Genomic DNA, 18,986 nt, shown 5'->3' with positions numbered 1-18,986 from the left:
ATGATCTTGGGCAGTCCTCCTCAGCTGGCTTTGCTCTGTCCTAACTATAGCTTTGTTTCCACCTTGATTTCATGGCAAGAGTCTCGTTTAGAACTTGCAGAAGAGTACCAAAGAAAACTGCAGTACGAAGCTGCTCTTCTCCCCCCTCAACATTCTCCTGCTGCAATCCAGGCTTTGAAAAGCCAAGCTCCAGGTGGCTGCTAGTTACTTCAACTGGTACCTGAGTTATTAACACCTTCTTCTTCACTGAAGGGTGTTAATGAAGCGATAAATGTTTTGAGGGTGGAAAAAACCACCATCACTTTCTCAAAGGATTACATTTTCTTCATTTAGGATGGAAAAAAGGCAGCCTAATTCATGGCTAGTTTCTTTCCAGGGCTCACCTTCAGTGAGGTATCTGAAATAAAACAAAGACGTGAGAGCCAGTACTCCAGATGGAGGAGTTGAAGATACCTCAGCTCAATGGAGAGCACCAAAGCACCTTGCCTCTTTTCACCCACCATCTACCACGTTTGATGGTCTCCCATCACTGGGAGAGCATAGGTTTTAATCATACCACTGATTAGAAATGGGTTTGGTCACAATCACTTCACTGAGAAGAGATAGGTTTTAGAATGCATTCCCTGTTTTCTTTGACTGAGGAGTAACCATCATGTGCCCATCAGACAATCTGGGGCTAAAGCCCCCAAAACACAGCACCCAAGTTCCATAAACTAAAAAGAAATTGCCCGTTTTTTGTCTATTTTCTCCTATTCTTCAGCCAACTGCAGAAGCAGGTTTAAAGCCCAGCCCTTTGACATATGTATCAAATAGCCAGATGAGCCTATACCACCTATAAGCATGCCGAGAACTGCAGCAACACATGGAATTAATCCCTGCAATGACATCTTGCAGCTTTAAATAGCTGAGGGTAGGTTCTGACTTGCAACAGAGGAAAACCTTACTCAGAGAGCATCATCTAAAATGCATGAGCCCATGATGGAGCATTGGAATCATTTCAGAGGGGGAAACCTGAGGATTACTTTCTCCAGGTCCACGAACATAATGATTAACATTTTCTGAGTTCAGACCAACTTTCCTGCTGTCTCCGTGCATTAGGAAACCTTATTTTTTGGCATCCAAAAAATATTCACGCACAAACTAATTCAACTTGTTTGCTGAAGTAAAATTCAGAGCGTCCTTAAGTAAATGGGTTCAGAGCCTCTGCTGTTGTGTGACCATCCCGGATGTATGTCCCACATAGCCAAGAAACAACTCTCTGCACATATGGATGGAGAAAGGACACAGCAATCAGCTTCTAGGTTATAAACCAGAGAATTCAGTCTGGAAAGGATTTCTGAGGGGCTTCTGGTCCAACTGCCTCCCCCAAACACAAACCCCATCGATCAGGTTGAGGCTCTGAAGTTCAAGGTTCACACACTGGATGCTTCTATTCAAGAGCTTTATTGGAATACAAAAACCCAACACTTAAAAGTCATTGTGGTGTGAAGTTAAGTGCAACTATTATTTTATGGTCATTTTTATTGTGAATAAGCTGCTCTCGGTAACCATAATTCACTGAAAACACCCCACATCAAAGTACAGCTCATAGGAACGCTACTGGGTAGAAGAGACACTGGTGTGTCATAGCAATTACAGCCACACACCTCCACTTGCAGGAAATTACTTTCACCCCAAATACATCCTTATTATACAGAGCTGTTGGTTCAAACCTCCTCCAGCATCTTCCTCATTCACACACGGTTTCGTGAGTTCTGGACAGTGGTTACAATTCTTCAGTTTTCTGCAACAACCCCATACCTGCATATTTGATTCCATAACGTAGAAGATGTGATAATAGATTCCGGCAAGAGAATGATCAGGACAAGAAATGAGTACCTCATTTTGGCTCCATACTGATGTCAACCTGCTGCCTAGAGTGACACTTTGAAGTGTAGGAGCTTTTTTCCCTAGTTCTTTAGCTGGACAGAACAAAGTTCTACTTCTCTGGCAGTCTAAGAGCATAGTCTGAAGTAACTGGAACACTGAATTAGGTCTTTGTTACAAACAATTGGGAAGCTTGGTATTTTGCTTAGTTACCGAGAAAAGAATGGAACAAAACTGAAATACATTCCACTTTAAATGAGTAAGCAAAGCTTCATGACAACATTTAATTGCTCTCTTTGTTAGGGATCTCTAACTTGCCAATTCCTATGCTTTTCCACAAAGGATTTAGAAGAGCTGATAACTAAAGCAGCAGTTTACATGTATAAACTACTTGGATGACACATGGGGAGCAAACTTGGGGTAACAAGATGCTGGGTTTCCACCAGTTTGGCCTTAACATGCATTCTTGCAGTCCCTATTCCAGCTCATTTTCTATCAGTACAAGCTCTATCATCAATGCATAACATTTTCCTTATTAAAGTCTGCTTTTTGTTTCAAGCCCATCCTCTCAAAGGTGTTGAAGAAGTATAAACTAGAAAGCTCCAAGCTTCCCTGTGCTGTGAGCTTATGTATTGAAGTGATTCTCCCTGCTTGGACATCCTGGTTGGAGAGATATTTTTAAATATCACTGCAGATATGACATTAAAGCATTCACTTCTATAGGAAGTATAGAAAAATCTCTCCTTTACTTCTAACACTTGAACCGATGCTCTCCAAATAAACAGGAGATGGACAGAGACATTATGAAGCAGGTCCAGAGAAGGGCAACAGAGCTGGTGCAGGGCCTGGAGCCCAAGTGTGATGGGGAACGGCTGAAGGACCTGGGGGGTTCAGATGGAGAAGAGAAGGCTCAGGGGGGACCTGATCGCTCCCCGCAACTGCCTGACAGGAGGATGGAGCCAGGAGGGGCTGCGCTCTGCTCCCAGGGAACAAGGGATGGGACAAGAGGAACTGGCCTCAAGCTGCACCAGGGCAGGTTTAAATGGAGCTGAGGAACAATTCCTGCCCCAGAGGATGCTCAGGCATTGGAACAGGCTGCCCAGGGCAGGGCTGCAGGCAAGTGTTCACACACTGTGAAGACAAGGCCCTCAGGGTCAGTGGTGGCCTTGGCAGTGCTGGGGATCGGTTGGACTTGATGAGCTTAAAGGGCTTTTCCAACCTTGCTAATTCTATGATTCTATGCAGCCAGCTCGGATCAATCTGAAGCACACGTTGACTTGCCTGTGAAACACCTACTGGTACCTGGAACAACAACATGCCCATGCATTTGTTCAGTACCTTAAAAAGCACATTCATTCATATTTCAAAAGTTAAAGGACATCAGTCAAGAGCTACTCCTAGCCTTCTTGGAAGCAGCTCACGTACACCCCAAGCAGCCCAGAAGACAACATCCTAAACAGAGTTATATTTAGCTTTGTGGCATTTCAGTCGCGTGCTTTAAAAAAGGGCTAGTCTGGGGAGCTTCACTGGGCTGTTCCTGCATTCCAACTTACATAACACCAGTTAAACAAACGGGAATGACAAAGCCACGGAAGCCATTGATTCCAGGAAAACTGGCAAGTTGTTCCTCACAGAGGATGCACATCACAGCTCCGGGCAAGGCCCCAAACACAAGTGGAACACAAGGCAGACATTGCATTAAAATGACTTAAACCCCCAAAGAGGCTTGTCATCAGCATCATGCTCCTGAGGGCTACAAAGCATGGCTAGAAAATGTTACCCAAGGCTGACTACCAAATGAAGGGCTCTGCGTTGGAGGATTGATGCAAGAGTCAAGTGACTTGAGTAGTTTTTATTCTCTAGTCAAGTGATCAGGCATTCAAAGCAGATACCTACGTGGTAACCAGGTTTACGAAGGATCCTGGCTCATCCTTCTAGTAGGACTATGAAGTATCCTAATCTGAAGGCAAAAAATCCCCTGCTCCACAGACACAGAACAAAGACTAAACTGGCTGTTGGCATCAGGCACCCACACTCATCACCTGAAGGAGCTGGGGGTGTTGCTTGCCTGATGCTGGCATAGCTCAGGATGCTACACCAAGCCTTTCTAAACCATCTAACTGTGTAGCAAATACTGCTTTTCCATGCCTGGTTGCTCAAAAGGCACACACGGTCACGAAGCTGGTTTGAATGCATCAAGCAGCATTTAACACAAGAGATATCATTCCATGGAGAATCTGGAGATTCATTTCTCACAGGTTTTTCCAAAGATTAAACTTGCATCATCCTCAGAAAAGGCAGGCATTATCCTTCTGTTCTTTCCATTTATGCTTTTCCCCCGCACATCCTGGGGACAGAAAGACTTCACAATCATCCATGCACGGAGAAGAAAGAAAATCAAATACGCCAGCATTTTTAGTTTAAGTCTTTCAGTCACTACAGAAATACTATTGTTGCAGCTAAGGAATATGCAAGAATCTCTCTAAATCAGAAAGACTTCTGTATAATGCCAAAAAAGAATGGTTATCAACTAGGAACCCACTCCCTGGAAATGAGCAGGAAAGAATTCAGCAGAGTAGACAGCAATTTCAATTTGGCTGGCGCTCCTATGTAACACAACTGAAGCCTGCATGCCACAGAGCTAACATTTTAAAGGCCACTAGATTTGCACCTGAAAGATGTTACAAGCTACTGGTGAGGATAACAAAAACACTTTGTGTTCAGATTAGTTATTTAAACTGCTCAGACTACGTCATTATAGCGCTAAAGGTTTCAAGTACTCCTCAATTTTGCTTTGACCTTTCCTGCTCCAATAAAGGTGTGTTTGAAAGGAGACTGATTACACTTCTCTTTAGCATGAAGGAAACACACACTGAATGGCAAACCTCTTTTTTGCCCCTTTTATGCATTCTGCAGCAGTCGGAGCTGCTCCATCTAGTCAGTGAGGAAGCAGCAGGGCATTTTAATACAGCGACCTTTGAAAAGACATGCCCTTTGCAGAATGGCTGGATTATGTAAAGAGGTCACACAATCCCAGGCAGGGCTGAGAACCAGGCATCCAGGAAAAAATAATTCCCCTGCATGCACAAGAAATGCTATTAGCAGAAGGAGAAACGCATTTTAGGTACAAAACGTGTTTAAATGTAAATCAGAGTTCAGGTTTGAACAGGGTCTGCCTGACAACAACATGTGAAAATCGGCCTCACTGCGGGAGACAGGCTTAGAGAAGGGATGCTTTATGTACTTCTAAAGTTTATGCTTTCCAAAGCTGGAGAGAATCACTAACTTCAAAGTATCTCCAGCAGCCCAGGTCCTGCTATCCCTGGGCAGCCAAGCTATGGAGCGCAGACAAGCAGCAGCAGGCAGCCCAAAGACAGGCTACTCTCCAGAGCAGTTAAGAATATTCCAGTTACAGGGAAGAGGAAAACAGGAAGGAAATAGATTAAAAAGTAGTGGAGATGCCACAACTGGTGTGCTCCTTTTGCAATGGAGAGCTGCTTCTTCCACATTGCATTTTTAAGTCCTACTTTTGCCTAACCCGTTTCTACAGTGGAGTTTGGCTTCTCCCTGGATTAATACATCTATTACTCTGAAAACATGCCTCTGACCACAAGAAGCCTTTCCTAACTCAGACCTCCGCATCACTGACTGTAGTGATAGGACAAGGGGTAATGAGTTCAATCTTAAACAGGGAAAGTTCAGGTTGGATATTAGGAAGAAGTTCATTCCTATGAGCAGGGCGAGACACTCGAACAGGTTGCCCAAAGAAATGTTAAACACTCCATCCCTGGCTGTGTTCAAGGCCAGGCTGGTCTAGGGTGACGCATCCCTGCATTCTATGGTTCTACGATCAAGCTGTCTACCACCACTTGCCACATGCATATAAGGACAGGCCAACAGAAGTAGCCCTGCCCTTCCCACTGCTTTGTGCCAGTACACACAGCTCCACCACCACAAACCATATCCTTCCTTGGAGCAGAAGTTGGATCTCACATGCCCTACTGACACCACTTAGATTATTAGCATAGAAATAAACTTCTGAAGACACCAAATATAACTATTTGTGACATGAAATTCAAGTTCAGGATGAATGCAAGCCTAACCCACACCCTGCATCCTAATCCACATGCAGAAATCACCCTCCTGCAGTACTACACTAGTCAGTGGAAGATCTGGCATGCCTGAACCATTAGAACTCCAGTCCAGCCTACTCAACATACCAGGGAATCCAGAGGCACAGCTGAGAGAGATTTAAGAGTGTTTAACTGCATTTTAGAGATTTTTTTGGTGTTGGAGAAGAATATAAATGGTGACCTGAACAAACTGGTTAAAATCTCATTTGAATCATCTCCCCAGAGTCAAGTAGAAAAGGTCCTGCTTCTATTTTGTATCACAGCAGTGTTAAAGACCTGCCAATACTTAACAACACAATGCCAACACCAAGAAGTTTTTCATGTGCTCTTGAACCAAAGACCACATTCAATTGTGCAGCTATTTTACAATGTCTATTAAGCCTTTAACAGTGGTGGTCGTGGCAAGAATGTAAGAACAGGGCAAACATACAGTGATCTTTTGATGGCCTTCAAGAGTTTGCTGCTGAGCATTCTAAAGGGGACATTTTCATTGCCAACTTAGAGCAAAGAAACCAAAAAGCTTTATTTAGTAATTTTCCATCTCTGAGAGGCAAGAGCCCTGTTTCAGTCTGCAAAACGAGGACAACAGTGTAATATACGGAAAACCCTTTGGGAATTATAAAGCCATTTCACTTTGTCACACTGAGGCCCCAAAGAGGGGAGCAGCAAGGCAGGACATGGCATGCTCATACTGGTACTGACTGGGCAGCCAGGGCCAAGTTAACATTTGGTAGGTGCTGTTTAAAGCATCAATCACCTCTGCAGTTATTTTGCTGCCTAGAAGAGGCATAAATAAAGGGACAACAAAAAAGAATGTGATAATGCTTTGCTGAAAGACATGAATGTAGGCCACTGACAAACAACTGTGACTCCCAGATGCTTACTGTGTACTGAAAAGCCACATACCTCTACTTGAAGGAGGATTTGAGGAGATGAAAGTGGAGGTAAAGAGAATACTCCAAACAGGACTGTACTCATCCATGCCCTATTACAGTTCTTGCCTTGCCTGTTATTTATAGCTCCTTAAAACTTATTTCTCTCTATCCTATCATTTTTGTTCCATTCTCCCAACTAATTCCCTTCCTAGAAACCAAAACTGACTTTTTTTTTCCCCTTACTCCATATGGCTCAAGATTGAGGTCACTAAATCGATCCTGGTATTGCTAAATATAGGAGCTTCAGGAGTCTGAGACCCAAAACACGCAGCTTTGCTTAAAACTATCTTCTACACTTAAGTGAGACCAGAAGTTGCTACTGAGCACTACAGAACTTGCAGCAAAGTGTTGGAAAACCTGTCAGTTAAAATCTATCAAATTAAGCCTGAAAGTAAACCACTGATACTGTATATCTGAGTCTCATATTAGGTTCACTACCCTCAAAAACAGGGAGGGGTGCAAACTGTCCCATCTGCATCAAGTAGTTTGTTTCTAGAAGCAAACAGCCAGGAACGGAGCGCTTGCATTAACATGTGCTAGCCCCTCTACCAGAGTTACATGGGAAGAAAGGAAAGAGCTGTACCACAACCAATTTAAAAAAATAACACAGTAGAAGGAAATGAAAATATATTTATTACCTATTACCCTCATTTTTGACAACAAGCAGAAGAGCTCTCACAGTACCAGGGTGGTTTTGGTATTTCACAGAATCATAGAACCACAGAATGTTTTAGGTTAGAATGGACCTTAAAGCTCATCCATCTCCAACCACTGCCACAGGCAGGGACCCCTTCCACTGGAGCAGCTTGCTCCAAGCCCCTTTGTCCAACCTGGCCTTGAGCACTGCCAGGGATGGGGCAGCCACAGCTTCTCTGGGCACCCTGTGCCAGCGCCTCAGCACCCTCACAGGGAACAGCTTCTGCCTAAGAGCTCATCTCAGTCTCCCCTCGGGCAGGTTCAAGCCATTCCCCTTGGCCTGTCCCTACAGGCCCTTGTCCCAAGCCCCTCTCCAGGTTTCCTGCAGCCCCTTTAGGCACTGGAGCTGCTCTCAGGTCTCCCCTTCAGGAGCCTTCTCTTGTCCAGGCTGCCCCAGCCCAGCTCTCTCAGCCTGGCTCCAGAGCAGAGCTGCTCCAGCCCTCGCAGCATCTCCATGGCCTCCTCTGGACTCACTCGGGATTGCCCTCACGAATAGGCATGACTTTCCGCTTGGCCTTGTTGAACTCCATGAGCTTCACACAGTCCCACCTCTCCAGTTTGTCCAAGTCCCTCTGGGTCCCATCCCTTCTCTCCCATGTTTCAACCATACCACACAGCTCGGTGTCATCAGCATACTTGCTGAGGGTGCTCAATCCCACTGTCCATGTTATGACAAAGATGTTATAAACACTAGTCCCAGCATCCATCCCTGAGGAACAGCACTCACCACCGGTCTCCTAGATCTTTGAGGAATGCAGCTTTAAGGGCATTTTTGAAAACACTAGTGTCAGACCAGAGACCAATGGTCACCATCAGGCCTGCACGAAAAGGTGAAGCTTTTAAGAGCAAAAGGGCAAGTCCCTGAATGAAACAAGAAACAGAAATAACTGGCAGTGTTAGTTTCTAGATCACGAGGACCAAATAGGCACCAGATATACCACTTCCTAAAGTGGAATAGAGCACAAAAGGAATGGCACCCTGAATGTATCCTTCTCTTAGTGCAGATTTAGAGCAATTACAGAAAGCTCTCCAAATATCATTCAAGTGTCTTATTTATTCAAGTAATTGCTAAAGGTGATCCTTTCACCCACAATTTTGAAACATCTGTGCCAAGTCCTCCAGTATATCCAAGGCATACTCAGATTTTACCATAAGGTTAAATAAAGCCCCTTGTTTCTAATGGATGGGCCATATACAGTGCAGCAGACAGCAACAGCTCTGCCCCCTCCCCCCTGGATGAAAACCTAGTGTGGGATGGGAGCCCTAGCTTCCCAATTTACATCCACAGGGAGGAATCCATCCACAGGAGCCTTCCAAAGACCAGGTGCTCTGAGTCACAGACCCAAGATGTTCAGCAGCTTCAGGACTCTGAAAGCACTGCCCCAGGGCAGCTCTCTTCTAGTGAAGTGCTAAACCTCAACAGCAGCCAACTGCTGAACTGGCTCTTTATGGAGCCTGGCAGGCAGAACAAGAGGAAGAAGGCAGCTGCAGAACTTGTCTTGCCATATGCAAACCCTGAATAAAAGGATCTCTCCAAAGAATGAGCTTCCTATTTATTTCCTAGAGTCATTAAGGTAATCCATCACAAGTCTAAACTGAGCTGCCTGATGGAGCCCACACTGCAAGACTTCAGCTACAAACTTGAGAAACAGGATAATGTCTCAAGCTCAGAATAAAACCTGGCTTATTTGGTGACTATCTGGCTTAAAGCTGCAATTTGTACATCCTGTTACCACATTTCTTACTATACTAAACCCAGCAGTCTTGCTTTATATATACACATTTCTTCCCTCCATGTCATTTATTCCTGGCTTTGTTTGATCTCAGCCTCTTAACTCTCTCCTCAAACCTCACTGGAATACTTTTCCATCTTTTTCTGCTCTACCCTCCCCTTTCTAAATAAAGATTACACAGGACTGCACAGAGGAAGAATCAGGGCAGAACTAAAAACCATTTCAGGTTACATCCCGTGATGCAAGTTTTTCCTATTCCAAACTAGATCCCCAAAATATGAATTAATGTCACACATCTATAAAAATCATACAAATACGTAACATCATAAAGTGTGAGAGCGGGAGCCAGCTGCTTGGAGGCTTAAAGCAGAGGACAAAAAGCTATTCAGTTTCCTGTTTTAGTTAAACTATCTGCATATTCAGGTTAAAATACCTCATGCAGACATTAGCAACCAAATGATACCAAGCAGAAATCCGCCACGCTTGCAGGAAGATATACAGAAACCAAGATCAACAACGTAACTGCAAACTGTATGTAATTCTTTGCTCCATCAATCTGCATCACCTCCTGGTAACAATGATCCCAACCCGCTCAAACAGGGAATTAAAAGTGGCCCATCTTGTGTAACACTGGGGATTTTTAGCTACTCTCACCCCAGCAGTAATTCAGGGGAAAGATAATCCTTGCCTGGCTGATCTTGTCAGTCTTGTGCCCAGCTTTCGCAGTGCCGCAGAGAGCTGTCTATCATAGATCAAAGCAATCCCCACGTCGTGTTTCGTTAGTCGTTTTCAACTACAGCTCATAGAATCCCAGCCTGGTTTGGGTTGAAGGGACTTTAAACTCATCCAATTCCAACCCCCTTCCACTGGAGCAGCTTGCTCCAAGCCCCTGTGTCCAACCTGGCCTTGAGCACTGCCAGGGATGGGGCAGCCACAGCTTCTCTGGGCACCCTGTGCCAGCGCCTCAGCACCCTCACAGGGAAGAGCTTCAGCCTAAGAGCTCATCTCAGTTCTATTCATTATCCTTTATTGTATGGAGAATAAGCAAAAAGCACCCTGAACAGAAAACAAACCCACCCATATCTCATTCTCCTGGTGGCTTTCACAGCCTCAGATCTTGTATCAAGGCACCCTTCTTACCCAAGCCAAGCACCCCTACCTCACACACCCATCTCTGGAACAGTCTTCACTGCTCTTTCAAGCTCTGGAATACAATATTAATTTCAGATTTTCCTCAAGTTAGAAGGCATCATGTAATATTTTAAACCTTTATGTCAGTCATCACACACTATGTTTAGCATCATGGAAAGACAAGAGCCATTACACCACTTGCATGAATTTAACATGACTAACAGCAACAGTGCAGCTGAGCTCTGATTTATAACTGCATTTAAGCCAGTTTAGACTCACTTAACTGATTATTAGTTTTCAATGAGTATGACGGGAATTCAAGCACTTCTCCACTTGCACCTACAGAGGTAGATGACCCTGGTTAAGCACCAAAAAGCTTTTCTAACAAGCTAGGCAAAAAAAATCCCATATTCCCAAGAGTGCTCTCTCAAGATGGTATCTACTGGGGGTTTAAAAATGCACTCAAGCATCTGGTTTTTCAAACTCCTGCTGTACGCCTTCACTGAATTATTTCAGTCTGCCATGGTGTCTGCTGGGAGACTGCAGCATTGCCAAAAGCCTTCTCGAGCTCTTTTCTAAGCTCTGCAGTTCAATTCTCTCTAATTTAAAATACAGTGCAAGTTTTACCAACTTCCCAGAATTAAATCTTTTTTCACCCACTGTAACTGGGGTTTTGCACTGATTGTATCACACCTTCCCTTTTCTAGACCATTACAGAATCACAGAATGGTTTGGGTTGGAAAGGACCTCAAAACTCATCCAGCTCCAACCCCTGCCACGGGCAGGGACCCCTTCCACTGGAGCAGCTTGCTCCAAGCCCCTGTGTCCAACCTGGCCTTGAGCACTGCCAGGGATGGGGCAGCCACAGCCTCTCTGGGCACCCTGTGCCAGCGCCTCAGCACCCTCACAGGGAAGAGCTTCTGCCTAAGAGCTCATCTCAGTCTCCCCTGTTTCAGTTTTAACCCATCACCCCTTGTCCTATCGCTACAGTCCCTCCCCAGCATCCTTGTAGCCCCCTTCAGACACTGGAAGCTGCTCCGAGTTCTCCACGCAGCTTCTCTTTTCCAGGCTGAACAGCCCCAACTTTCTCAACCTGCGGCCTCAGCGTGGCCTCCTCTGGACTTACTCCAACAGTTCCATGTCCTTCTTATGTTGAGGACACCAGAACTGCACACAGTGCTCCAACTGTACTCCCCTTCCTCTTATATTCTCATGTCTTCAGTAAGCCTGTTAGAGAAGGCATTTAGTTAAGCTTCCAAACACACACACAAGCTATAGGGTGAGCAACCATGATCCCTGTGCGTACTCAAAGCTAGCAATAATTTACAAGATGTGGGAAGTAGTAAGTAGCTATACTACTTAGCTACACTGAGTAGCACTTTGACTCAATAGTTTTGGTAATGGGGCATTTTAAAACATGCAATGTTAAAAAAGCCTGTATGAATTAGAGCAATCCAAGACCTATTTTTCTTTATTCAAACCAGAACAGGACATTATAATCTGATTTCCCTCTACTAAAAAGGTCTCAGGATGCAAATCCACGTAGCTGGTCACCTACTATCCTGGATACTTTCCTCATTTGGAATGTTTGTTCTTCTAGAACATCCCTGCTTTTTGTTTAATGTATCAAAAGGTTTCCAACTTGATATCAAAAGCTGGCACAGCTGATAGAAACATTGTGTCCCTGAGATTCCACCTTACATACTGAAGTAGTAGCTACACCTCCAAAGGGAGGACAGGCACAAGGCCTCTTCCTCCTTCCCTCAAAAGAAGCTGCAAAGCTCAGCTATCCCACCCCATCTCAACATCAAAGCCGTTAAGAGAAGGATAAAGGTTCTCCTGACCTACAGCTCTTCGATGGTGTGCCATTTGGGTCATATTTATTCAACATAAGCTTCCCAGGATCAGAGGCCACTTTCCCACATACACCTTCAAGCAGCCAAAACACTGTGCTGGTATGATGGTGCCATTTTCCACTGCATCCTGAAGAAGAATGGTGTGGAAGGAACCCACGTTGCTCTCAAAACCCTTCTTAATTCTAACAGAGATCTCCAGCTTCTGTCACTGCATGATGAAGAACCCTTCACAGCTTCAAAAGTTACCGTCTTCTTTTCTTGACCGAGTTTATGTCAGAGTGTAAGTGGTGACTTCAACCACAGGGATGAACTAAATAAGCTTCAAGCTTATCAACTGGGCATGAATCTTTTAAAGCCTACAGTAGTTATCTTACATGGGGATAAAATATTTTCAAGTTTTGACACAGATATTAATCCAGGCTGGAATTAGTTTGGACCCCATCTCCTTCAACACCAAAAGTGTTGAAGTACAAGACATCAAAAAAAGTGTTAGAGTAAAAATACATTTAACATATTAAATAAGATTTTAAAGGTATGCAAATAGTATTTCAGACAATTATTGTGATTTGAACAACTGGATGTTGTATTTGACATGCAGCTTTCATAACTCTTAACTTATATTTTCACAGCCATTCTCCCTCTTCTAACTTTAGACCTTTATGAAAGGTATAAACTGACTTTATACAAGCCAGGTTTTATATCCCAGAATTAACTGGGGAAAATGCCAGCCACTACAATTACTATGGAATCCCGAGGAGCAGCTTGGTTAGATGGGTTTAACTCGACACATAAAGGTTATTCTCAAGCATCTAATAACAGACTGTGTGCAGGATCAGATACTAAAGGTGCACATTCAGCCCCCAGCTCTGGCAGCAGAAGCAGCACCTAAACCACTGGTGGGTTTCTGGCAGCAATGCCAGCACAACTCTGGTGTGGGCAGAAAGCTCAGGTGGATGGAGAAGACAGGAAGGAGATCCTGCCATCATATATGCTGTTCAAAACAAAGCACAGCCATAGAGCAATCAACAGTCTCAGGGAAGAGCTCTAGAAGCAGGTTGCTTTGGAAAGTTTTGGGGGTGTCAAGCTGCTGGGTTTAATTCAACTCCTCCTGCAGTCCCTGTGGAAGCTGGGTGAATGGAAAAGGGCAGACAGCGCCCATGTTTAAAACATCAAAATGGAAAGATCATGGAATTGCAGACCGGTCAATTCAGTTTTAGTCTCCCCACAAGAACAAATCTGCTTGGAAGTGCTCAGAAACACAGAATGGCTGTGGGGAGGGAAGAACCGAGCTGTATCGATACCTATGATTTCATACAGCCCATGCCCATCCGACCTACTGCTACAAAGTTAATAAAAACCAAAGGTGACTCTAGAGGAGAAAGAACAGGAGCAGTTTTCCTAATTTTAGTAAAGCTTTTAATACTGCCCTATACAAGGGCCTCATAACCAAAAATACAATCTCATTAATGTAGCTTGGTGTATCATATGTGTGGGTTTTATGAGATACAGTACGTGAGGAGATGGAAAACAGAATGAAATAAAACTGATGATGGGCTCCAGGGGTCTCTTAAGCAGATAAAACCAAAGCAAGCTGAAGTAGGGGTGCATGCTCCAGAAGATAAACCAAGACTTTCAACAGCTGGAGGAAGACATCAGAAGCAGGCGAGATGTCACTTATCAAGAGCATCTGAGAACTACTCAGCTTAGGTAGTAAAGAAACACAAAGTAGCAGTCCTGCAATGTAAGATCTGACCACCACAAAGGATCCCGCTGGACGTGAGTCAAATATGTTTCACAATAAGAAACCTTGTTCTTAAGGTCTTGTGATGCAAAGGGGAATGCCATATGCAAGACACATCGAGTGATCCTTCCACTCCACTGAACCTTGGTCTGGTCCCAGCTGGAAGCATCCAATTTTACACATCACACTCCAGAAAACGTGACTGAAGAAAATGTGCAGAAAAGCACCAAGAAGGGCCAGGAAAATGCAGTTTATCAAGAATGACCATGACAATTCACCTGCAGAGAACTGCTGATGAGAGATAACAACCTCCTCCTCCCCCCTCTAAAAGGCATAAGAATAAAAAGCCTAAACTGATAGGAAAGCAGGTTTGGGTTAGATTTACAGAAGAACTTTCCAGCTAATAGATAACAGAAGCAGCTTATCTAACTTTCAATCAACCGTGGGAGCTGCAGCACCTCCAGCACTTGGAAGTGAAGAAGAGCTTGAACATTGTGGCTTTACAACCCAAGGATGAATCACAGGCTAGCATTGTCCTTTACAATGGAAGTTCTTACAATTGCCTCCTCTGAAGTGGCACTTGCAGCAAAAGAAACAGCTCATTGTGAAGGAGATAATGCACCTCATTCATGAATTTCACAAGAAGTAGTCTTCATACAGTAGGATGTTGTAAGGATAGTTAACACTCAGAGTATTTCAGCACTGAAATGTAGTTCACCGAGTCCCTCCCTCTGAGTGTTTCTTGACATAATTAAAACTATTGTTCGACCTCTCAGTTCTAGCAGTTATATCCTCTTTACCTGTTAGCTGAGATCTGTCAGAACTCAGTGCAATTTCAGTGTTTAGGCATTAGTCACACAGCTTGTACTTAACTTTCCTATGCAGAAGTTGTAGGAGGGAGAATAGCAACGGTGGGAAAGAGACCAGAACTTTGAACATTCTCCTCTAAGCTCAGCCCACACTCACGCTCCATAAATGCTGTATGAAACTGGTTCTTAGTTTTATCTGGGGACCATTAAAGTCATATCAGAATACAATCCGTGCAAAATGGATGAGAATCAGCAGTCAGAAATACAAGGATAAAAGGAAGGGGTTTTCACTTGCTCTTTTAAGAAGGATCTCATCTTAAGCAACCACTCTTCCCTGACTTTATGGTCACTTCTATACTGGCTTCTACCAACAGAAAAGCCAGGTTCAGTTTTTAGCCAGCTAGTTCCTCCTCACTCATCCAGAGGAGGAGGAGGAGAGCAGAGCTAAGCAACTGCCACCTAACTTAATCTGTATTTCCACTGATGTCCAGCTTTGAACAACCCAAGTCACTTTATTAAGCCAGCTTTCAGTTTTACAAATGTGATGAAATGCAAGATTTCCCTTCTGTACACAATACCTGATAAAAACTGATTTGAAGTGCACTTTGCCAGACCAAAGCTCTGAAAATGGAAGCGCTGGAAAAACTCCTAGCAATCCAACTCACATGTTGGTGTGCTGAAGAAGCACTGTGGATTTCATGGGGGCAGTCCAAGCATCTACTTTAGATGACAGTAAAAAAAAAAATACAGCCTTGCTCCTTTAAATCCAGACCTTCTAAGCTGAAGTATTAGTACACTACAGTCTTTATTTTTAAAGAAGGAGCTGAAGAAACAAAGATATTGCAAAGGTTAGCAACCAGCAACTGGAAAAGACATGTAATTCATCACCAAAAAGCAAGCAAAGTACCATTCCATAAGGAAGACACTGTCTGTTTGACGCTCTAAAGTGATTTTCCAACAAATACCAATTGCAAACTACAGGTTTAACACAGATCTTCTTGACAGACTGGCTTTTTCCAGCTGTTCTTCATCCCTCTTCTAACTTATTTCTGTTACTCCACTGAACTATGCTCTGGATACAAGTGACAAGCTGGTATGCATGAGAAATGCCGCCTCAGAGAACTCAACAAGTTCCTCCCAATATTCAGGAAAAGTTACATTTCTGCCATGCAAACTTTCCTGTGATCTTTAGGTGTTTATGCAAAAGCTTTAAAAAACAATCTATACAAGTATCAAAAAGCTACTTCCAGTTTTGAAGCTGATTCAGAGTCTGATTCAGAGTATTCCGCACTACGTTCACTCTGGAAAACTCACTAGCAATTCTTCAGCCACCTCCTGTCAGAAGCAGACAAAAAAGGCAGCTTCCCACAGGCACTCAGGATCCTACTGGGCATTTTCTGTTCCAGGTGAGTGGTGACCTGCCCTGCAGCTTCAAGAAGTACATTATGGTTCTTTCACCGTCCTAAATTTGTGTGGTGTTACTATACATTCAACAGCACTTGGGCTATCAGCTTTCACTACACTGACAGCTCCGTATCAATAATGGATAACAGGATTCTTGCATATACACCCTGGGATCCTTCCTTATACCCTCAAAGCACACACCTGTGTGTTAGACATGTTATAGAGGAGTTGTCACTCACATACTTGCACGCATCTGTTCAAACCACATCTTTTTTCTACTGACTTACAATGAGTACACACAACTCAGGAAATGGCTGTACCTGCTCTTCACGCCAAAGCAAAAGAGGAATTGTTCAGTCTCATGAAGCATTTCTTGCTGAAATAAAACAAACTAACCAGTTCCTCTGCAGCAGCACCTACAACCTTGAAGCTGGCTTTCCTATGTTAGAACAGCATTCAAATTGGGTAAAAATTCAACAGCAGCAATAAACCTTATTCAGAAGACTCTCCACCTTTCAGTCGCCTTCAGAATACTCTGCTCCTTTCCAAGATGATTTTCACTCACCCGAATAAACCTCTACAGGAGTGCAGACACTTAAGAGTCTCCCTTCCCATTTAATTGCTTGGATGACCCTAGTTAACCAAATAAAAATAAATGAGCTTTCAGGCTACACCTGGGCTCTGCAGTCTTACCTCATGCCAAGAGCAGCTACTGCTTGGTGAGCTCCCCATCAGGAATGGAAGTCATGATTTAGACAACTGAAAGGCTAAAGCTTTCCATCTATCCCAAAAATGCATTTCATTGTTGTCCTCCAGACACATAACTACTGTCAAACACCACATGCTTGCACTGCCTACCAGCTATTTGGAACTGTTATAGCAGCTGCCAGCATTTGACGCCTTGCCTGCTAATTCTGCACAGGAACAGCTTCAGGCACACGACCCATTTAACTTGCTTGTCAGAAGATTGCTCTCCTCCCTCCACCCAAATACAAGGGGAAACCCAGCACAGGCAGATTACCCTGCCATGAGGATGCTACCACACAGCATCTCCATGACAGAGAACCAGACTTTAGCCACAACTCAGTCCAGCCAGCTCATTCCCAGGAGCTCCTGGAAGCCAGGTCCATAATTCCCATTGAACTCCAGTGGAATTAGCCCACACTCTTTTAGGCTCCACAGAAAGTCCCTCATATTGCAGAAAGCCGCAGTTTCCATTCCTACAGTGTGGATGTCACAGCTGCTTCTCTTTGGTTAACAAAGACAGACATGAGGCTCAGCTCTGGCTTCAGACTGCAAAACCTGCACATATAATGGCAATAATTCTGATCTGGGCTCTTTGGGACATTATTTCTTTCATCTGCATCTCTCCCATTATTGTCCAACATGCTGAAAATCCCACTGTTTCTTCTGCAGCAAACAGCCAGCAAAGCTGACCTCATGCTGCAAGGCAAAATTCACCTCAGCAGAAGGAAAACGCTAGGAATGAGTTATATCTGCAGAGCAGAAAGGAAGGAGAGAGAAGGAAGGATGAAACGATGAAAACCTGTGTGGAACTGGTACATCAGTAAGGCACCCCTCCCTTTTAGGTGTATTTTCCTAGCACACATAGACCAGAGAGCCTCTCATGAGCCAAGCTTCCTGCTCCTCACAGCATTTACAGGCCAAAGCATCCCTGCCATCAGTCTCCCCGTGATGCTGCAGAAGAAGCCGCTCCAGAAAGCCCGTTCTCCCTGGAGCACACAACCCTGGAAGACGGGCGTTCCATCCGCGCTGCAGGAGCGCGCTCCGAGCAGGAGGCTCGGCTAGGCCAGCCTCTTGGCCCCACTTTGTTCTGCCACTAATTGTCATGCACTTGGCTGCAAACTCATCAGGGAGGAGGCACGGTGCGCTACATTTAGCTCATGCTATCCTACGAGGATAGGGAGAAGGGTGGCTTGCTATTTTTTTTTTCCTCCTTCTTCTTTTACGCTCCTATCAGAAGACCTCTTCAGTTGCTAAGGAACTACGGGTTTATTGCATTATAAATGATTTAAGGCAGCAATTAAACCGGCAGATGCAGGTTCAGTAGGCGGGAGGAGATGTTCCATTTTACCGGCAGCACGAGACGCCTCAGGAGAAGCGGAGGGAAGGGGGGGACACACGGGACGACCCTCTCCTTCAGCCCCCCTTTCCCTTCACACCCCCCCCTTTCCCCTGACGGATCTTAAACACGGGGGATTCCCCCCCAAAACCGGGGTCGGACCCCGCCGGGCAGCCTCCAAGCCCCGGGCTACCGTGTGGTGTGTCGTTCCCCCCCCCCCCCCCGCTTGACTCTCGTCCCACCGCCATAGCAAGCCCCACAGCAGCGCGCCCCCCCCCCCCCCCCCCCCCCCCGCCGCCCTCACCGTTCTGCGCCGCGGCGGGTCCCGGCAGGAGCGCGGCCGTCGCCAGCAGCAGCGAGAATGCGGCGGGGAGCGGCCCGGAGCGCGGCATCCTCCCGTCCGCGGCCGGGGAGGGGAGGCAGGAGGAGGAGGAGGAGGAGGAAGGGGGCGGCGGGGGTGAGGCGGGCACCGGCGGGCGCAGAGCGGCTCCGGCTCCGTCCTTCTCCGCCGACCTCCTACCGCAGCGCAGCGCCAGCTCTCGCGACGCCGCCGCCACCTCTCGCGAGATTTGACAGGGGCGGGGAGGGCGGGGTGGGGG

The 18,986-nt window shown here is 45.2% G+C and overlaps 1 protein-coding gene across 1 annotated transcript in view; it reads right to left on the bottom strand.

The window, feature by feature from the left end:
- NPTN (neuroplastin) overlaps nt 1-18,986 on the bottom strand; it is a 77,281-nt gene that overhangs the window by 39,118 nt on the left and 19,177 nt on the right. Inside the window, exon 4 of the mRNA XM_065688737.1 lies at nt 18,692-18,946. Within this exon, the coding sequence (XP_065544809.1) occupies nt 18,692-18,946 (255 nt within the window). The remainder of the gene's footprint in view (nt 1-18,691; nt 18,947-18,986) is intronic.

Source organism: Lathamus discolor, chromosome 8, assembly GCF_037157495.1.
Source record: "Lathamus discolor isolate bLatDis1 chromosome 8, bLatDis1.hap1, whole genome shotgun sequence".
In the NCBI taxonomy this organism is placed as follows: domain Eukaryota; kingdom Metazoa; phylum Chordata; class Aves; order Psittaciformes; family Psittacidae; genus Lathamus; species Lathamus discolor.
The sequence above is the reverse complement of the archived record's forward strand: the minus strand, read 5'-3'. Positions and strand labels throughout refer to the sequence as shown.